This window comes from Gopherus flavomarginatus, chromosome 9, assembly GCF_025201925.1.
Source record: "Gopherus flavomarginatus isolate rGopFla2 chromosome 9, rGopFla2.mat.asm, whole genome shotgun sequence".
NCBI classification, from domain to species: Eukaryota; Metazoa; Chordata; order Testudines; family Testudinidae; genus Gopherus; species Gopherus flavomarginatus.
The window spans coordinates 66254018-66268995 of NC_066625.1; the positions used below are offsets into that span (position 1 = coordinate 66254018).

The following is a 14978-nucleotide window of genomic DNA, read 5'->3' on the forward strand; positions in this document are numbered from 1 at the left end:
TCCAAGGAAAATTGGGTTTTCAATTAAACAAAATTTTCCACAAATACCATCTGCGTCCATTGAAAATTTTGACTCTTCATCGAAAAAATTAACCCCCAAAATATACAATTTTAGGTTTGAACATACTGCCATGGCAGTAATGGGAGTTGTAGTTTTGGGGCCCTGTGTCTCTAGTCTCCTCTATAATTTGGATTTCCCAGCTGGACTGCATCTCCCATGATGCACCATGACCTGGGACTACGATGATGCCCGGTTCCGCAAATGGGGAAATTGTGGTGCATCATGGGCAATGTAATCCAACCAGGTAGCCTGGTTCATAGAAGAGAATGTAGACATGAGGCACCCAAACGACAACTCCCATGAGACATCAGTGACATTTTCAATTTGACATTCAGCCAAAATTTTTCACTTTTCATTTTTTCACTTAAAAGTTTAAATTTTCCATGGACATTTTATTCTGTGAAATTCCCTGAACCCAACCAGATCTACAGAGTACATTGAGCATAAGATACTGTATTAGTGTTCCACAGATTTGGGGACAAATACATTTTTTCAGCTTTTACCACAATTATTCCAAATGTTGTGTTGAATCTGCAAATGCGTTTTGTAAACCCCATTCCTATAAATATAAAAAAAATATGGCTGTGAATTGCATCCCCATTTGAATGGGGAACTAGTAAGTGTACCACTGTGTGAAGTGAGAGCCATGTATTATCTGCAACCTTGTCCTCCTAGCCACCTTACTCAAAATCACACACATGGACACTTACAGACCTGTGTCAGGGGGATATTTCCAAGCACAATAATATTGTATAAAATGATGCTCAAATTCCACAGGGGAAACAACAGCCTCTGCTTTCACAATGTTGTCATTCTGCCATGCGGAAGGAGAATTAAAGCAAGCAGCTTCTTTCCTCAGCTACACTAGCAGCTCACAAACTCATTAGCAATGCTGTTACATAAACTCAGCTGCACATGCACTCTCTCTCGCTCTCTCTTTCACATACACTGAACCTCTATTCTAAATCCTTAGAGCTAAATTCAGTCTGAATGCAAACGTCCACTAACACCAGGACTCAACCTAGCTTTCTGACTCTATAGTACTAATAGCACTTAATCAGATGACTGCAGAAGCTCTAATGAGGATCACTGTACACTCAATCTAATCATTGACAAGCATGTTGTTATCAAAAGAACAAGGCAACTGTATCAACATATTGTATATCAAAGAGGAAAAAAATTATAAACTAATCTATTTTAATATGAAACACTGTGTATGTTGTTCTCAATGATTTTATATAACCTTCAAAACAAGGCAGTAGTTTAGTATAAGTGGATTCAAGCCATCATACACAGAACAAGTGATCAGACTCGAAATGGAAAAGTCAAGTGTGAAAAATCAATTTAGGACAAGAAAAGGTCACACCCAAAAGAAAATAATTTTTTTGCAGAGACCGAAAACATTGGAATCTTTACAAAGTTCCCATGCACTTTAATTCTGGAGAAATATCAGGTCAAACTGCAAATCTTCCCAGATGGTTTAGAGGATTAGCCAATCAGTTTTGTGGGCAATTATATATTTTAAATGGTTGGCTTGACATTAGACATAAAGAAGAATGAAAATATCCTTGCCAAAATAAAGTGAAGAGCAGATGTGAGCCTAGTTCATTGTTTTTAATATGAATTTTGAATGTGAGGCTTTAAAGGCACAAATCTTTATTGCAAATTACTGTCCATGGTAATCAGAATGGAACTGCAATAGTATGTATCTCAACTAAAAACAGCCCGGTTCTAAAATTCCATTGAATACAGCATGTGTAAACAACTGCGATGAAGTTTCCGTATTGAAAAACAACAGCTACACCTAAGGCTACATTTAAGTGCCTCCGCTCCACAATAAGTAGAACTCCATGATGACAGCACTGCCCTTTAAAAGTCCTATTCACCTGTGGGAAAATTCCTGCCTACAAGGTTCATCCAAATGAACACAAAATCCCTGTTTAAAAAAAATAAAGACTAACATCCTGTAGAAAATGAGGGATATTTAAAGGGCAGGAAAACATACCATGTTAAGTTTCTGCTGCGCTCTCTTTGGACACACAGCACATGTTCAGGGCGAGATAAACATTCCCTCTCCCACTTCTACCCTGAAAACTATAAAATACTGTGGCCTTTTCTACACATAAATTTGCACTGGTATATGTAAACTGGTTTAATTAAACCAGTACATAAGGCTGTGTGGGTGCTTATTTCAGTTTAAGGTTTATTTTGGTTTAAACGTGTTCCTAATCCATTTAATTTAAACTGTAATAAGCATGTCCACCCAGCCATTTGAACCTGTTTAATTAAGAGGTAAATTGGTACAACTCTGCATATAGACAAGCCCTGAGTAAAGGTTACTATTAAGAACAAATAGTTTATTTTTCTTTTGTCCTGCATAATAAATAGATTTATAGTGGTCCCTGGACCTAGGCAAGTAGGCTGCAGTGGATGACCCAGGTTACAAAAACAGTCCTTGATAGTGCTTCCCTAGAAGGTGTTGGTAATTTTATCACTGACTTCACTTGGCACAGGACTGAGACTTTACTATAAGTAGAGCCCTGTGTGGAAACACCATTTATATTCATGGAGCTGCAGGGCTCTACTGGGAACCCAGACCAGGCAGCTCCTCTGGTGTGGCTGTACCACTCCCAGCCCTGCCCACTGGGGTGGGCACCAGGCTCATTGGCAGCTGTGCTCTGAAAAATCAGGTCCTACATGTCCCAAATTGGGCACGCAAAATTAGTGGATACTCTTGACATTAATCTCTGTGCCTTAGTTCCCCATCTACCATCCCCTCACCTCCAAGGGGTGTTGTGAAGATAAATTAATTCACATTTGTAAAACACTCAGATACTATAGTGATAAGCACCATTAAAAAGCCCATGAGGAAATTAATAATTCTGTCTTCTGAGCACAGTTTGAATTGCGTGCAGTAAAAAAAGCCTAGGACCACACAATGAGCAATGAGAAGAAAATAAAAATATGGAATAGCTGTTCACTGAGTACCATCCATTCTGTGCATCGAATAAGGCAGGGGTCAAACAGAATAAAAATGTATGTGATAATGTAATTAAAGACTATCATAATGCATACGCACAACATTTTGACCTTTCCAGAATTGAAATGTTTCATTTAAGTTTGCTGAAATGACTCAAAACATTTCAAAACACTCGTTTCAACATTAAGCTGCATTTTCCCATTGTGATACATTGCCTTATGGAAGCTGTAGTTTGAGAGTCTGATGCCTTTATTCTCTCCTATAGGCCTGGCTCCCTGGCTGGGCCCGCTCTCCTATAATGCATCACACAACTCAGGTCAGAATTAATTAGCACATTACGTAATAGCAGATGTAGTCCTCCAAGGTGTCAGGCCAATAGGAGAGAATGGAGATCAGAACTACAACTCCCATAGACAATGTGATAGGAAAATGAAGTTTAATGTTTCGTGGTATTGGGTGGGTTCAAAAATATTCCAATCTGGGGTGAGCCCACCTTAATGAAATTTTATTGCAATTTTCTCAATAGAAAAAAGAACATTTTCCCATAAAAATTTTTGGATTTTGCTGAAACTGCATTTTCCAACAGAAAATAGTTAACTTTGCAGAACGGCTCTTAAATTAGCCTACCTTCAGTGAGAGTTGCCACATGGTGAACAAACATGTGAACTGCAAAGTGACTGGATTAGCAGCAAACAGTGAAAGTATTAGCAACCAACAAGTTGTGCTAACACAAGCTGTAGTCCGTACTCCTTGAAAGCCCAGCTAAATTGAGTTAAAAGCACATCCACACTCAAGTTAAAGGTATGAGTGTGGATGGGACTCAAGTTAGGGGCAACACTTGAGTTATAATACTGTATATTTACAGTGAAAACAAGTCCCCCTAAAGTAGAATTAATTATTGAGGCAGTGTCATCTAGTCATTAAAACTCATGATTAGGAATAATGTGATTTTATTTCTATTCCCAATTCTCTTGCTTTTTCATTTTGCAGATTTGTGTAAATCATTTAAACTTGCATATAACTTTATAAAGCGCTATTAGATCTTGGGATAAAAACCACTAACAAGTCCAAAATTTCATTGGATAGGTGACAAAAACCCAGACTTTGGTAAAGGGGAACAGAAAGATTGGGTGAAAGCAAATTGAAATACAAAGAGTACCAAACCCAAGAGAAGTAGTGATGGCAGGCAGTTATAACTACATGACAAATCTATTACAGTTCTAACAGTCATCTTTTTTATTTATGATTCCCCTCTTTTCAAAAAGAAATTGTCTGTTTTTAACATATTCCTGTGCTTTTGGAGGTTGCTGGTTCTTAGTCAGTCATTAACTAGAGTTTTAAAGGTATGTTTATCTCTGACCTCCGAGTGGTATGTGCTGCAACTACCCTGAATCCTCACTACATTACAAGAGGTAAGCACATATATCTAAATACAAGATCAAACAGTATTTTCCCCTCCATTAACAACTATAATCTCTTTATCAATTGTTTTCTAGTAAGTGACTACCTCAAAATAGGATAACTGAAGAACAAATGTTTTAAGTAAAATCAAACCACCTGTCAGGCAGTTGAATATTTTTTCTAGCCAGGAACACTTTCACTGTTTTGTGTTATATACCCAATATCATTTTCAAAACTACTTGGATTTTCATCTGGGAAAGGGAACAAAAGATTCCAGCCCAACATTCAGGTGCCTGTGTTCGTAATACCTTTGTTACACAGAACATACTAAACAAGAAATTTTATTTCGTAATGTAAACAGGACCTAATACTGAGCATTTAACATGGTTACAATAGCAAGATCAGAGAAAGAATTAACCTCTCAAGAAATAGTTATTTCAGTGTCATATTATTTTCTTAGCTATGTATCATGACATGCTCAGATTGGCTTACGCCAACAGTTTTGTCAAGGTCATAAGTAGACGCAAAGAATATAGTAAAATATTAACTAATGTTCTAAGCTTGTACTGCAGCTTGTTGAATAAGTTTCCTCTCCATCCCTATCTTACCAAACTTAACTAGGATAAGCCATAACTATTTGTTGAGACAAGAGCCACCTTAAAATAAGTAAGCAGACACTGCTACCCAACTGATAAAGATTTAAGTGCCTCACTGATGGCATTGTCACACAGACATATGAAGACACAAGCATTGGACTTACTTTCAGATAATATGCCTGCAACAAAACATACAATAGGTTAAGAGAGCCTCAAAAAATAAATAAATTACACTCTATATTTTCACAGAAAGACTGATCCTATAATCTGTACCTTATAGACTATGTCTAATGACTTGCCAAGATCATTAAGTAGATTTTTACATGTGCAAAAACTTTGTTTCATGGTGATGCACTTTGGAGATTATGAAATTCTATTACAGAGTCATATGTTTTATGCTTTAAAGACCCAGAAAATAAATTAGTGCAGAATTTTTAGAAAAACACTCTCCAAAGGCAAAATTAACATGGATGCATCAATTACAACTGAAGATTGCATCTCTGGAATTGCTTTTTAAACCAAGCATTACATTATTCAACTTAAATAGAGATAGTGATCTCATAAGGTAGGCGGAAACTGACCTGCTCAGTACTTAGACTAGAGACATTTCTAAGGGCTTGTCTACATCACAAAGTTGCAGCGCTGGTGAGGGGGTTGCAGCGCTGCAACTTAGGAGGTGTACACATCTGCAGGGCATCACCAGCGCTGCAACTCCCTGTTTGCAGCGCTGGCCGTACTCCCGTTTTGTCTCAGGTGTAGAGGATCCAGCGCTGGTGATCCAGCGCTGGTAATCAAGTGTAGACACTTACCAGCGCTTTTCTTGACCTCCGTGGAATAAGCAGGTATCCCAGCATACCTGAGGAAGCCTCTCTGGTAATCAAGCAGGTATCCTTCCCCGCGGTTTGCTCCGGTGTTCTCCGAATCCCCCCCCAAGCGGGTCTCCTTCCCAGCGGTTTGCAGGGAGGTTCGGGGAACGTGAGAGCAAACTGCGGGGAAGCAGGTCTCCTTCCCCGGTTTGCTCTCGCGTTCCCCGAACCCCCGTGCAAGTAGGTCTCCTTCCCCGCACCCCCGAGCAAGCAGGTCTCCTTCCCCGCCGTTTGCAGGGGGGTTCGGGGAACGCGAGAGCAAATCGCGGGGAAGGAGATCTGCTTGCTCGGGGGTTTGGGGAACACTGGAGCAAACCGGGGAAGGAGACCTGCTTTCCCGCGGTTTGCTCTCGCGTTCCCCGAACCCCCCTTGAAGCCGCCCAACAGCGCTGCAGTGTGGCCACATCTAACACCACTTGCAGCGCTGGTTGCTGTAAATGTGGCCACTCTGCAGCGCTGGCCCTATACAGCTGTACTAATACAGCTGTAACAAAACAATCAGCGCTGTAAAATTGTAGATGTAGACATACCCTTAGGGATAGCAGGTTTTCAAGAAGGTGGTGATTGTGGCTTTGTGAATCCACATGCAACTGATTTCTCAATATGATTCTCAGCAGTTCATTTTCCCCCAATTAAGTGTAAAATGCTACCGTAATTTCACAAAATAGTCGTCACCCGCCCATTACCAAAAAGAATACTCAGTTAAAAAAGATCCAAAATAGGACTCTGTTTTTGTATTCTTTCTGTATAAGATTAAAAACACTTTGGAACAGGGATTATTGTCTTCTTCCGTGCCTCCTACTACACGGAGCACACTGGTGGTGCTTAACAGTTAAAAATAACAAGGAGGGGGAACCCACTGGAGGTGCTGTCTTTGAAAAAAAGTGTCATAAAACGTACTTGACCTGCCAACATGTGATCATTAAAGTTTCCATGTGATTTTTCATAAGAGTAGCAATGTTGTCTTGTGCTGACCAAGTTCCAACTCATAATTACATGCTGCCTCCCTAAACTCCCACAGATATTGTTATCTATTGGGCAAAATACTCCACCTTCTTCCCTAAACTGCTTGTAGTCTTCTTCTGTACTACACTGCATTCCACAGCAGAGAGGACTGCATTTTAGTGGCTGGCAAAGGGATTCTGATTCCTTACTTCTACATCCCTGACTGTCATCAGAGAGGTGCCATTAAATTAGTATGTGTAAAACGCTATTACCCTTGGATGGAGAAGTACTACAGAAGTGCAGAAGTATTATTAAATGGAGAACCAGTGTATTCTCGTTGTCTTATTGAGAGTCTGGGAGCATTTCACTGACAAGTGAAACAATGTTCTCTGTGGCAGGCGTGACTGTCAATCAGGGACACCAAAATGAAAACCAAAGCAATGATAGGACACAAAAGTCAGGGAGGAAGGTTGTTACAGGAAAGACAATGAAGGTCTTAATATGAAAACTTTAATTCAATACTTAAATATCATCACACCATGATTTACCAATGATCTGTGGCAAATCCAACCATCCAATCAATAAGCGTATGTATGTACAGAGCTGCACATGTGACAGACATCTGCCTCTGGACTCCCATCAGATTACCCTGGCTATGTTCTAACCTGATATGAAAGACATACAAGTGGTGTGCTAGTCATGCATACTGTAAGAGCTCAGTACTCTACCTGCCAATCCACTTGGTATCTGCAAGAGTGGAAAACATTTCTATTGATCTAGGATTGCTACAAAGATCCCTTCCTGTTTGCAGGGAAAACAGTTCCTTTTAAGGCTACGACAAATTATAAACAACATTATTTGGTACAGGGAATGTGAGGCCAGGGATGCAACACGATAAACAAACAACCCTGTATGCACACTGATGCCCATGTAGCCCCATTTACAAGATACCAGTATTCCTTTCTCCTGTGTATAAACTATTCCTACAGTATTTACACATCTGCTTGATTCATTACATACAATACAATGACTCTTTTCAGCAACCTTTAATGTAAACTTCCTGTATCCTGTCCTACAAATGTAAATCTTTCCATTCTCTAATAATGCAAACAACACAAACAGGTCAACACAACTTCTCTTATATAAACTATGCTTTTCATAGTAGATGGTTGTGTATCCACCACATAGTTGTGAGACTAATAAATTAAGTCATTTATAAGATAATAGTAATCAAGATATGGAAGTGACCCATTACAGCAGAGTCTATCTTCCTCAAAAGGCAAGTTATAGTCTCCTGATAGATGGTCTGTCAAATACACCACAACTGGTCTTAGTCAAATGTTCTTTCCATCTGATTTTTTCTTGCTAATCATTTGAGGAATAAAAATGCTTGTAACCATTGTGATAAACTGTTTTAGTTAAATAACAGAAAAATCACTGAAAGTAAAAAGACAGAGCAGGAGGTGCCCTGAGAGCAATGAAAATGAATTAAGTTTCACTTTTGTACATCAGATTAAACTATCAGAGTCTATGCCAGGCAAGTAAAGAATAGCTATTTATAAACTACCTCTTAGCCACAGCAACCCAGTTATAGAGCTGTTTCCCAGACTGCTTTATTGTTGTACCAAACAGACTACTCATTCATTTCCTGTCATTTGCAATTACAGCTCCATAACTGAAATACAGTAAAAGGAGTACCTTTGAAAGATGGTTCATTGGGGTTCAGCTGTCACAACAATTATTGTATAATAAAAAAATGATTTTAAGAGTTCCAGTTCTCTCTCTCTTTTAAAAAAAGACTAATTTACTTGAAGCAGCTCACCATGAAGCAAATATCTCAATATAAGCATGCAGATAAAGGAAAATGACAAATTTGGTCATCCAGACAAACTCAACAAGAGATACTGCACTCTACAAATAAACTGATGCGTGTAAACATCTAAACATCTGAGTTCTTAAACCATTCAAATAAATTGTACTTGTATCAGAAATAACAAACAGACAGTGCCTTTCACAGCATTTTCTATAAATATATTTTCCCCTCACACTAGACATAAAACAGAGCCTTCTTTCAAAAGCCTACTTTAATTTTCATTTTTCAGTATATTTTGGTCCAGTAATATCAAGATACCCACAAATCACCTAGTACCAAAAGATATACAGATCAGATGAGTAGTTCAGAGCTAACCTGAGCATTTTTGACTGGACCTGCAAAACTATTTTGCAATCCCTCCACTCCAGAAACATAACTGATTCCTGTCTACTATGATCACAATACTATGCACAGGGCTGGGTGGTACCATTTTGGAAAGGGCTATGGTATGTTTGTTTCATTTCGGTACTCCCAAACTTAATGGATACACCAGCCTCCTGCCATAAGAATAAAATTCAAATTCTATGAAAACACTTAGAAAAAGCGTACAAAGACTCCCAGTTGCTTTGTATCCTGAGAAGCTTCTGGAAGGATCCCTCTGGAGAATAGCATCAGATTCACACTTCTCAGAAAGACTGATGGTCCTATCCAGAAAGACCATCTTATTATCATCTTTGGTGAGCAAGATGCATTTGACAATCTAAAGACAACCCTCAGTGTTTCAGTCATGCCATTGGGTTTACCACACCTTTCTGTCATACACTCTCTTTCACTGTCTACAGAGAAGCAAAATTAAGCAAGTGGTAAATATTTATTTGACTTTGGGTCAGAATTTCATCTATTGTAAATCAGCATAGCTCCACAGAAATTAGTGAAGTACACCAGCTGAGGATCCAGCTCAGGGGTGGCCAACCTGAGCCTGAGAAGGAGATAGAATTTACCAATGTACATTGCCAAAGAGCCACAGTAATACGTCAGCTCCCCCGTCCTGCTCCCAGGACCTCCCGCCCACTGGCAGCCCCGCCGATCAGCGCCTCCCCTCCCTCCTCTCACCTCTGGATCAGCTGTTTCCTGGCAGGTGGAGGCTCCAGGATGGAGGGGGAGTAGTGAGGGCATGGGAGCTTCAGGGCCTTTGACAGAGCCAGGGGTTGAGCGGTGAGCACACCCCTCCCACCCCGCACATTGGAAAGTTGGTGCCTGCGGCTCCAGCCCCAGAGTTGGTGCCTATACAAGGAGTCGCATATTAACTTCTGAAGAGCCACATGTGGCTCCAGAGCCACAGGTTGGCCACCTCAATCTAGCTCAAAACTTTAACTATTTTATTGTGCTGAGGTCAGAGCAGGATTTGAAAGCATATAATCCAAAAAGCCTGGCAAAGGTTAATTTTTTCTCACAAAAAAGCATTGTCACCATTAAGCTCACCTTTCTTGCTTCTTCTAGAGACTCTCTTAGATTCTGAAGTTCTTTTTCATGTTGTTCTTTAAGTTTATCTATTTCCAGGTCATGGTTAGATACTTCTTCTTTCAATGCTCCTTTTAAAGCAGTCAGTTCTCGTTCCCTTTTTCTCAATATTTCTTCTTGTTGTTCTTTTGTCATGAATATTTCTTGCAGATCCTGCTTCATTTGCATCAGCTCCTAAAAACATTTAGAAAACCCTCAAATTAAAACACCTCTTTTTTATCTGGTTCTAGCAAATGGATAATGGAAAGCGCATAATCAGTTTCTATACAACTATAGTGTTTCAGTTACAGGATATGATAAAAAGTATCTTCTCCTTGGTTCAGCTGCGTCATTTCAACTGGCTCTGCTGCTTCTCTCGCAGGCCTTGCTAATTTTCACACAGAGCACAGTAAATCTCCTAGATGTCTGTTGATGGTTGGGTACTGCTCTCCTCTCTTTTCTACTCCTCCTGCATCTTTTTGTTACAGCCACCTCCGAAGTAACATTTTCATTTATTGCTCTACATGCATATTTAAGCAACGATGTGACAAAGTGCTTCTTACTTGCTTTGCTGTGATCAGCTTTTCTTTATAATCTTGTATTAAAGAAATGTGCTCTAATAGATGGAGCTTAACTCTATTCCTGGATCAGCCCCAGACTCACTGTAACTTTGGACAGGGGCGGCTTCAGGCCCCAGCACACCAAACGCATGCTTGGCGTGGCATGCCACGGGGGGCGCTCTGCCGGTCGCTGGGAGGGCGGCAGGCAGGCAGCCTTCGGCGGCATACCTGCGGAGGGTCCACTGGTCCCACGGCTTCTGTGGACCTCCCACAGGCATGCCGGAGCTGCAGACCCAGCGGATCCTCTGCAGGCACGCCTGCGGGAGGTCCACCAAAGCCGCGGGACCAGTGGACCCTCCGCAGGCACGCCTGCAGAAGGTCCACCAGAGCCACGGGACCGGCGATCGGCAGAGTGCCCCCCATGGCATGACGCCGTGCTTGGGGCGGTGAAAAGTCTAGAGCCGCCCCTGACTTTGGATGAGTCACACTTACAACCTTTTTATTCCATTTTGTATCCCTCATTACTCCAGTCTGGGATAAAGCTTACCTGCATTGTAGGGGTGATATGAGGCTTCAACCATTTTACAAATATGAATTAAGATCCTTCAATGAACGTGCTACACTCATTCACTACAGGGTGAGGTGGGAGCCCAGACTGTAGGTATTTCTCTGTTTTCTTCTCTATCCATGTAAAGCTAGCTTATAAACTGCATGCTAAAATCCTCAGAAAATAAAAGCCATGATGAAGGACATAATTGGCCTGAAAGATTACTCTGCTGTATCTGTCACACCACGGATTGCATGTGTGCTTTTCAAATCAGTTAAATGAAGGATATCTTTAGCTCCCAGGAGTTTTACTCAAGCCATTCTCTGCTCATCAGAGTCTTTTCTATTGAGAACTCTGGCAGATTTGTTTGGAGGATTTTTAAAACTGCAACAAAATACTTTACATGAAAGTTACTATGTTTTCTTAGTCTGCTGTGTCTCAGTAGTGTACTTTCGTGTCCTACAAAGAGAGCACTGACCACAAGTTGAAAGATAAACACCAAAGCAGTTCATATCTCATCCCAGAGTCCTCTATATAAAGAGGAAGCCAGTATCTACTAGCTGACAATCTTTAACGTTAGATACTTGTTTCCACAACTCCCATTCAATGGGACATAGATACAACTGTTCAGGATACCCTCAAACACGTTATTCTTGAGCTTTTTTTTATTACTGACCTCTATCAGAACCTCTTTCTCTCCATCCACAGCATGCTTTGCATTATCTAATTCATCATGCATTTCAGACAGCTGGTCTTCAAGGTCCCTGATTTCAGTCTGGTGCTGTTCCCGTTCCATCTTCACTTGAAAAAGTCTCATCAAGGGGGGAAAGAAATGTTTAGGTTTATAGTGGTGTTAAAATTGTTTTTCAAGTACCATAAAACTCTGCTCTCACTCTCCCAGCCTGGGATGGGATCGAATGAGGCAATGATAGTGGAAGCTGTGCAGGGCAGATTGGTCATCTCCCCCACAAAGGAGAATAAGACTTTGTCTTCACTCTAATGGTAAAAATGGGATATTCTCTTATGCAGCAAATATGCACATGTGGAAAACTGAACTTTATTTTAGACTTAATCCTTTTCATTGATAACATTGTTGGTTGCAGTGCTCATGCATTTCTGTGTTTTAAAAAACCTATCCGTACTGGATGACCATGCAGTATAAGTACAACCCTCATTAAAACAAATTTTAAAATTAAAAAAAAAAAATCTTAGTTTTGCTTCAAATGCCCCCAGATGGTCAGTTTTGAGGTAATAGTTTAAACACTTCAGGTAATAATAAAAGTAGCACTACTTGCTATTGTATTGGGCTAGTGCCTTCTAAGCATAAACTTGGGGGCGGGGGGCCGACAGTGGGAGGGAGTGATAGATAAATTTAATCTGCAACATTTAATAGAGGAACAAACTCCACAAAAAGGTTTTCTACAAGAAACTCACTCCTCTAAGTTTTGCCTGAGTTCCTTCTCGCTTTCTCCTAGATGCTTTTTTAAGGCATCTTTTTCTTGTACGCTTTTGTCAAGTTGCTGTTGTAGATCTTTCAGAGTTGCTCTCGTTGTCTCTCTCTCTTCTTTGATATTTTGCTGATTCTAAATTGTACACATTGAAAGTATTAAGCTGAGGTAAAATGCTAACAACAAAATGTAAGGTCCTGTTTTTAAAGGTATGAAAAGATTCACTCTCAATACTTTAATGTTGTAATTGAAAAAGAATGAACTACTTAGACTATGAAATCTCATAACAAGACCTGTATTGGAGAAGATAAGCATGGCTTCTGGACTCTTATTAGAAATATGAAAAGGAAAGGCGTCTCAGTATTAGTCAGTCAGTCTCCACTACACTGATCGCTATCACAGACTTAAAGCACGCTATAATCTATTACAACTAAGTTGCTTCCACAGCCTCTTCAGTGCTTTTTAGCACTTAATCATTTCAAGTTCCAGATTGAAAACAAATGCTATACCTGTTTTATCAGTAATTACATGAATGAATACAGTGTATATCTCCTACACCAAATACGTCTCATCATAGTTACAAAGATTTTTTTAAAGCTTTACTTTTGCAGCTATTTAAGAAAGTTTCATTTACGTAAGTCTCCATCATGGCATTCCAAGGGCTATGTGAAGCAAACAATGGGGAGAGATTATTTTTAGAAAAGCTCACTCTTTAAAAAAAAGAAGAATTTGCCATATAAGCAAAAGTGTAACTATATGATGCAAAATGGTCACACTTGTCTATATATTAAGCACTTATGCAAATTCCGCTCACTAATATGAGAACATTAGCATAATTTACCATATATTTACTGATATATAAATAATGATTTTTTTTTAAATGTAGGAATTATGAGAAACCCACAGAATCTTCTAGGTCTTGAGCTCATAACGCCAGCATAAAAGTTCCAAAATTCACATAAAATTTCCAAAATTCAAAGCCCCATATTACGTAAGCACACAAAGTTTACCAAGCATTCACAATCATTAGTTCAGGGACAGAATGTTTACTGGGAAGTTTAGCATAAATCTTACATAAAAGAAAATGTTAGCTTTATCAAGTTGATTGTCACTTGTTTAGAACATCACATTTGCAATACTACTTCTATTCTTTATAATGTAAGTAACAAAATATGATACCCTAATTTCTAGATCCAGCTTTTTCTGTAGCTCTGCAACTTTGCTCTCTAGTTCTGTTTTTTGTTCCAGCAATGCTTTGACTTCAGTTGAAGAATTAGAAACCTACAATTAAACAGAGATGTTTAATCCTAAAAGTCCAAGATATAATCTTTTTGATTTCCTTTTAAAACTGAAATTAAGCCACTGACAGAACTAATAAAAAACACAGTGATAATTTGTTTTTTATAATTAGCCAGAATTATGAAAGTTACCATGGGACAGTTTTAATATGGTTTGAGATATGATGTAATTCTTGTTCAACTTCTTGTTGTTTATTCTAGGCCTATTTCCAGTAGCACAGAAAAAATCTCAAAAGAACCATGTGTGCGTTGTATAGCTCTAAAAAAGTAAAACTCAATAAACAGCAATTGAATAAACCACTAATACTTCAGGCCAAATTCCACTCTGAGATTACTGCGTGCACCTTTGACAGACATCACTGGGAGCTGAGTATATGGTTCTGAGGGCAGAATTTGGACAGATACTTTTTATAATTATACACTTGTGTTTTATATTTTCATTCTGATCCCCTATAATTTAAAATAAAATAAATTGATAAGGTACTTCAAATACAGTCCTCTGATCAATAACATGGTAGCAAATAAGCTTTTTCAGGTTTCTTTTAGAATTAAAAAAACACAACTGATATCTTGGCAGGTAATAGTAACATTTATTTTTTGAATATGCAGACTGTCAAATTATGTTACTACACTATTGCTTTTAAACAACATCCTAGACAAATTCTTTATTTAAAACACACACAGCAGAAACAGGAATTCATGCCATTGTAACGAGAGGACACTCAGCATTCTTTTCAACAGCAATAAACAACAACCTTTCCTTTAACACAATCACTTTTCAATGCATATGAGACATCAGCAGGAATTTCTTTTAGGAGTTCACACAAGTCTCCTCTCTCTCTTCCACAACATAGCCACAACCACTGGAAAATACCTTCAGTACATCACAAACACCCACCCACAGCAGGGCCGGATTAACCTTTTAAATGTATTTGTGGGCCCCCATATAGGCAATGGCATGGGG

General features: G+C 39.2%; 1 protein-coding gene across 6 annotated transcripts in view; it reads right to left on the reverse strand.

Annotated features, from left to right (window-relative positions):
* The window catches only part of CGNL1 (cingulin like 1), a 165840-nt gene that overhangs the window by 52809 nt on the left and 98053 nt on the right, over positions 1–14978 (reverse strand). For all 6 annotated transcript variants that reach the window (XM_050967906.1, XM_050967905.1, XM_050967901.1 and 3 more), the window contains 4 exons: positions 13896–13997; positions 12703–12851; positions 11945–12080; positions 10144–10356 (listed from right to left, as the gene is read on the reverse strand). In XM_050967906.1, coding sequence (XP_050823863.1) covers positions 10144–10356; positions 11945–12080; positions 12703–12851; positions 13896–13997 — 600 coding nt within the window. The remainder of the gene's footprint in view (positions 1–10143; positions 10357–11944; positions 12081–12702; positions 12852–13895; positions 13998–14978) is intronic.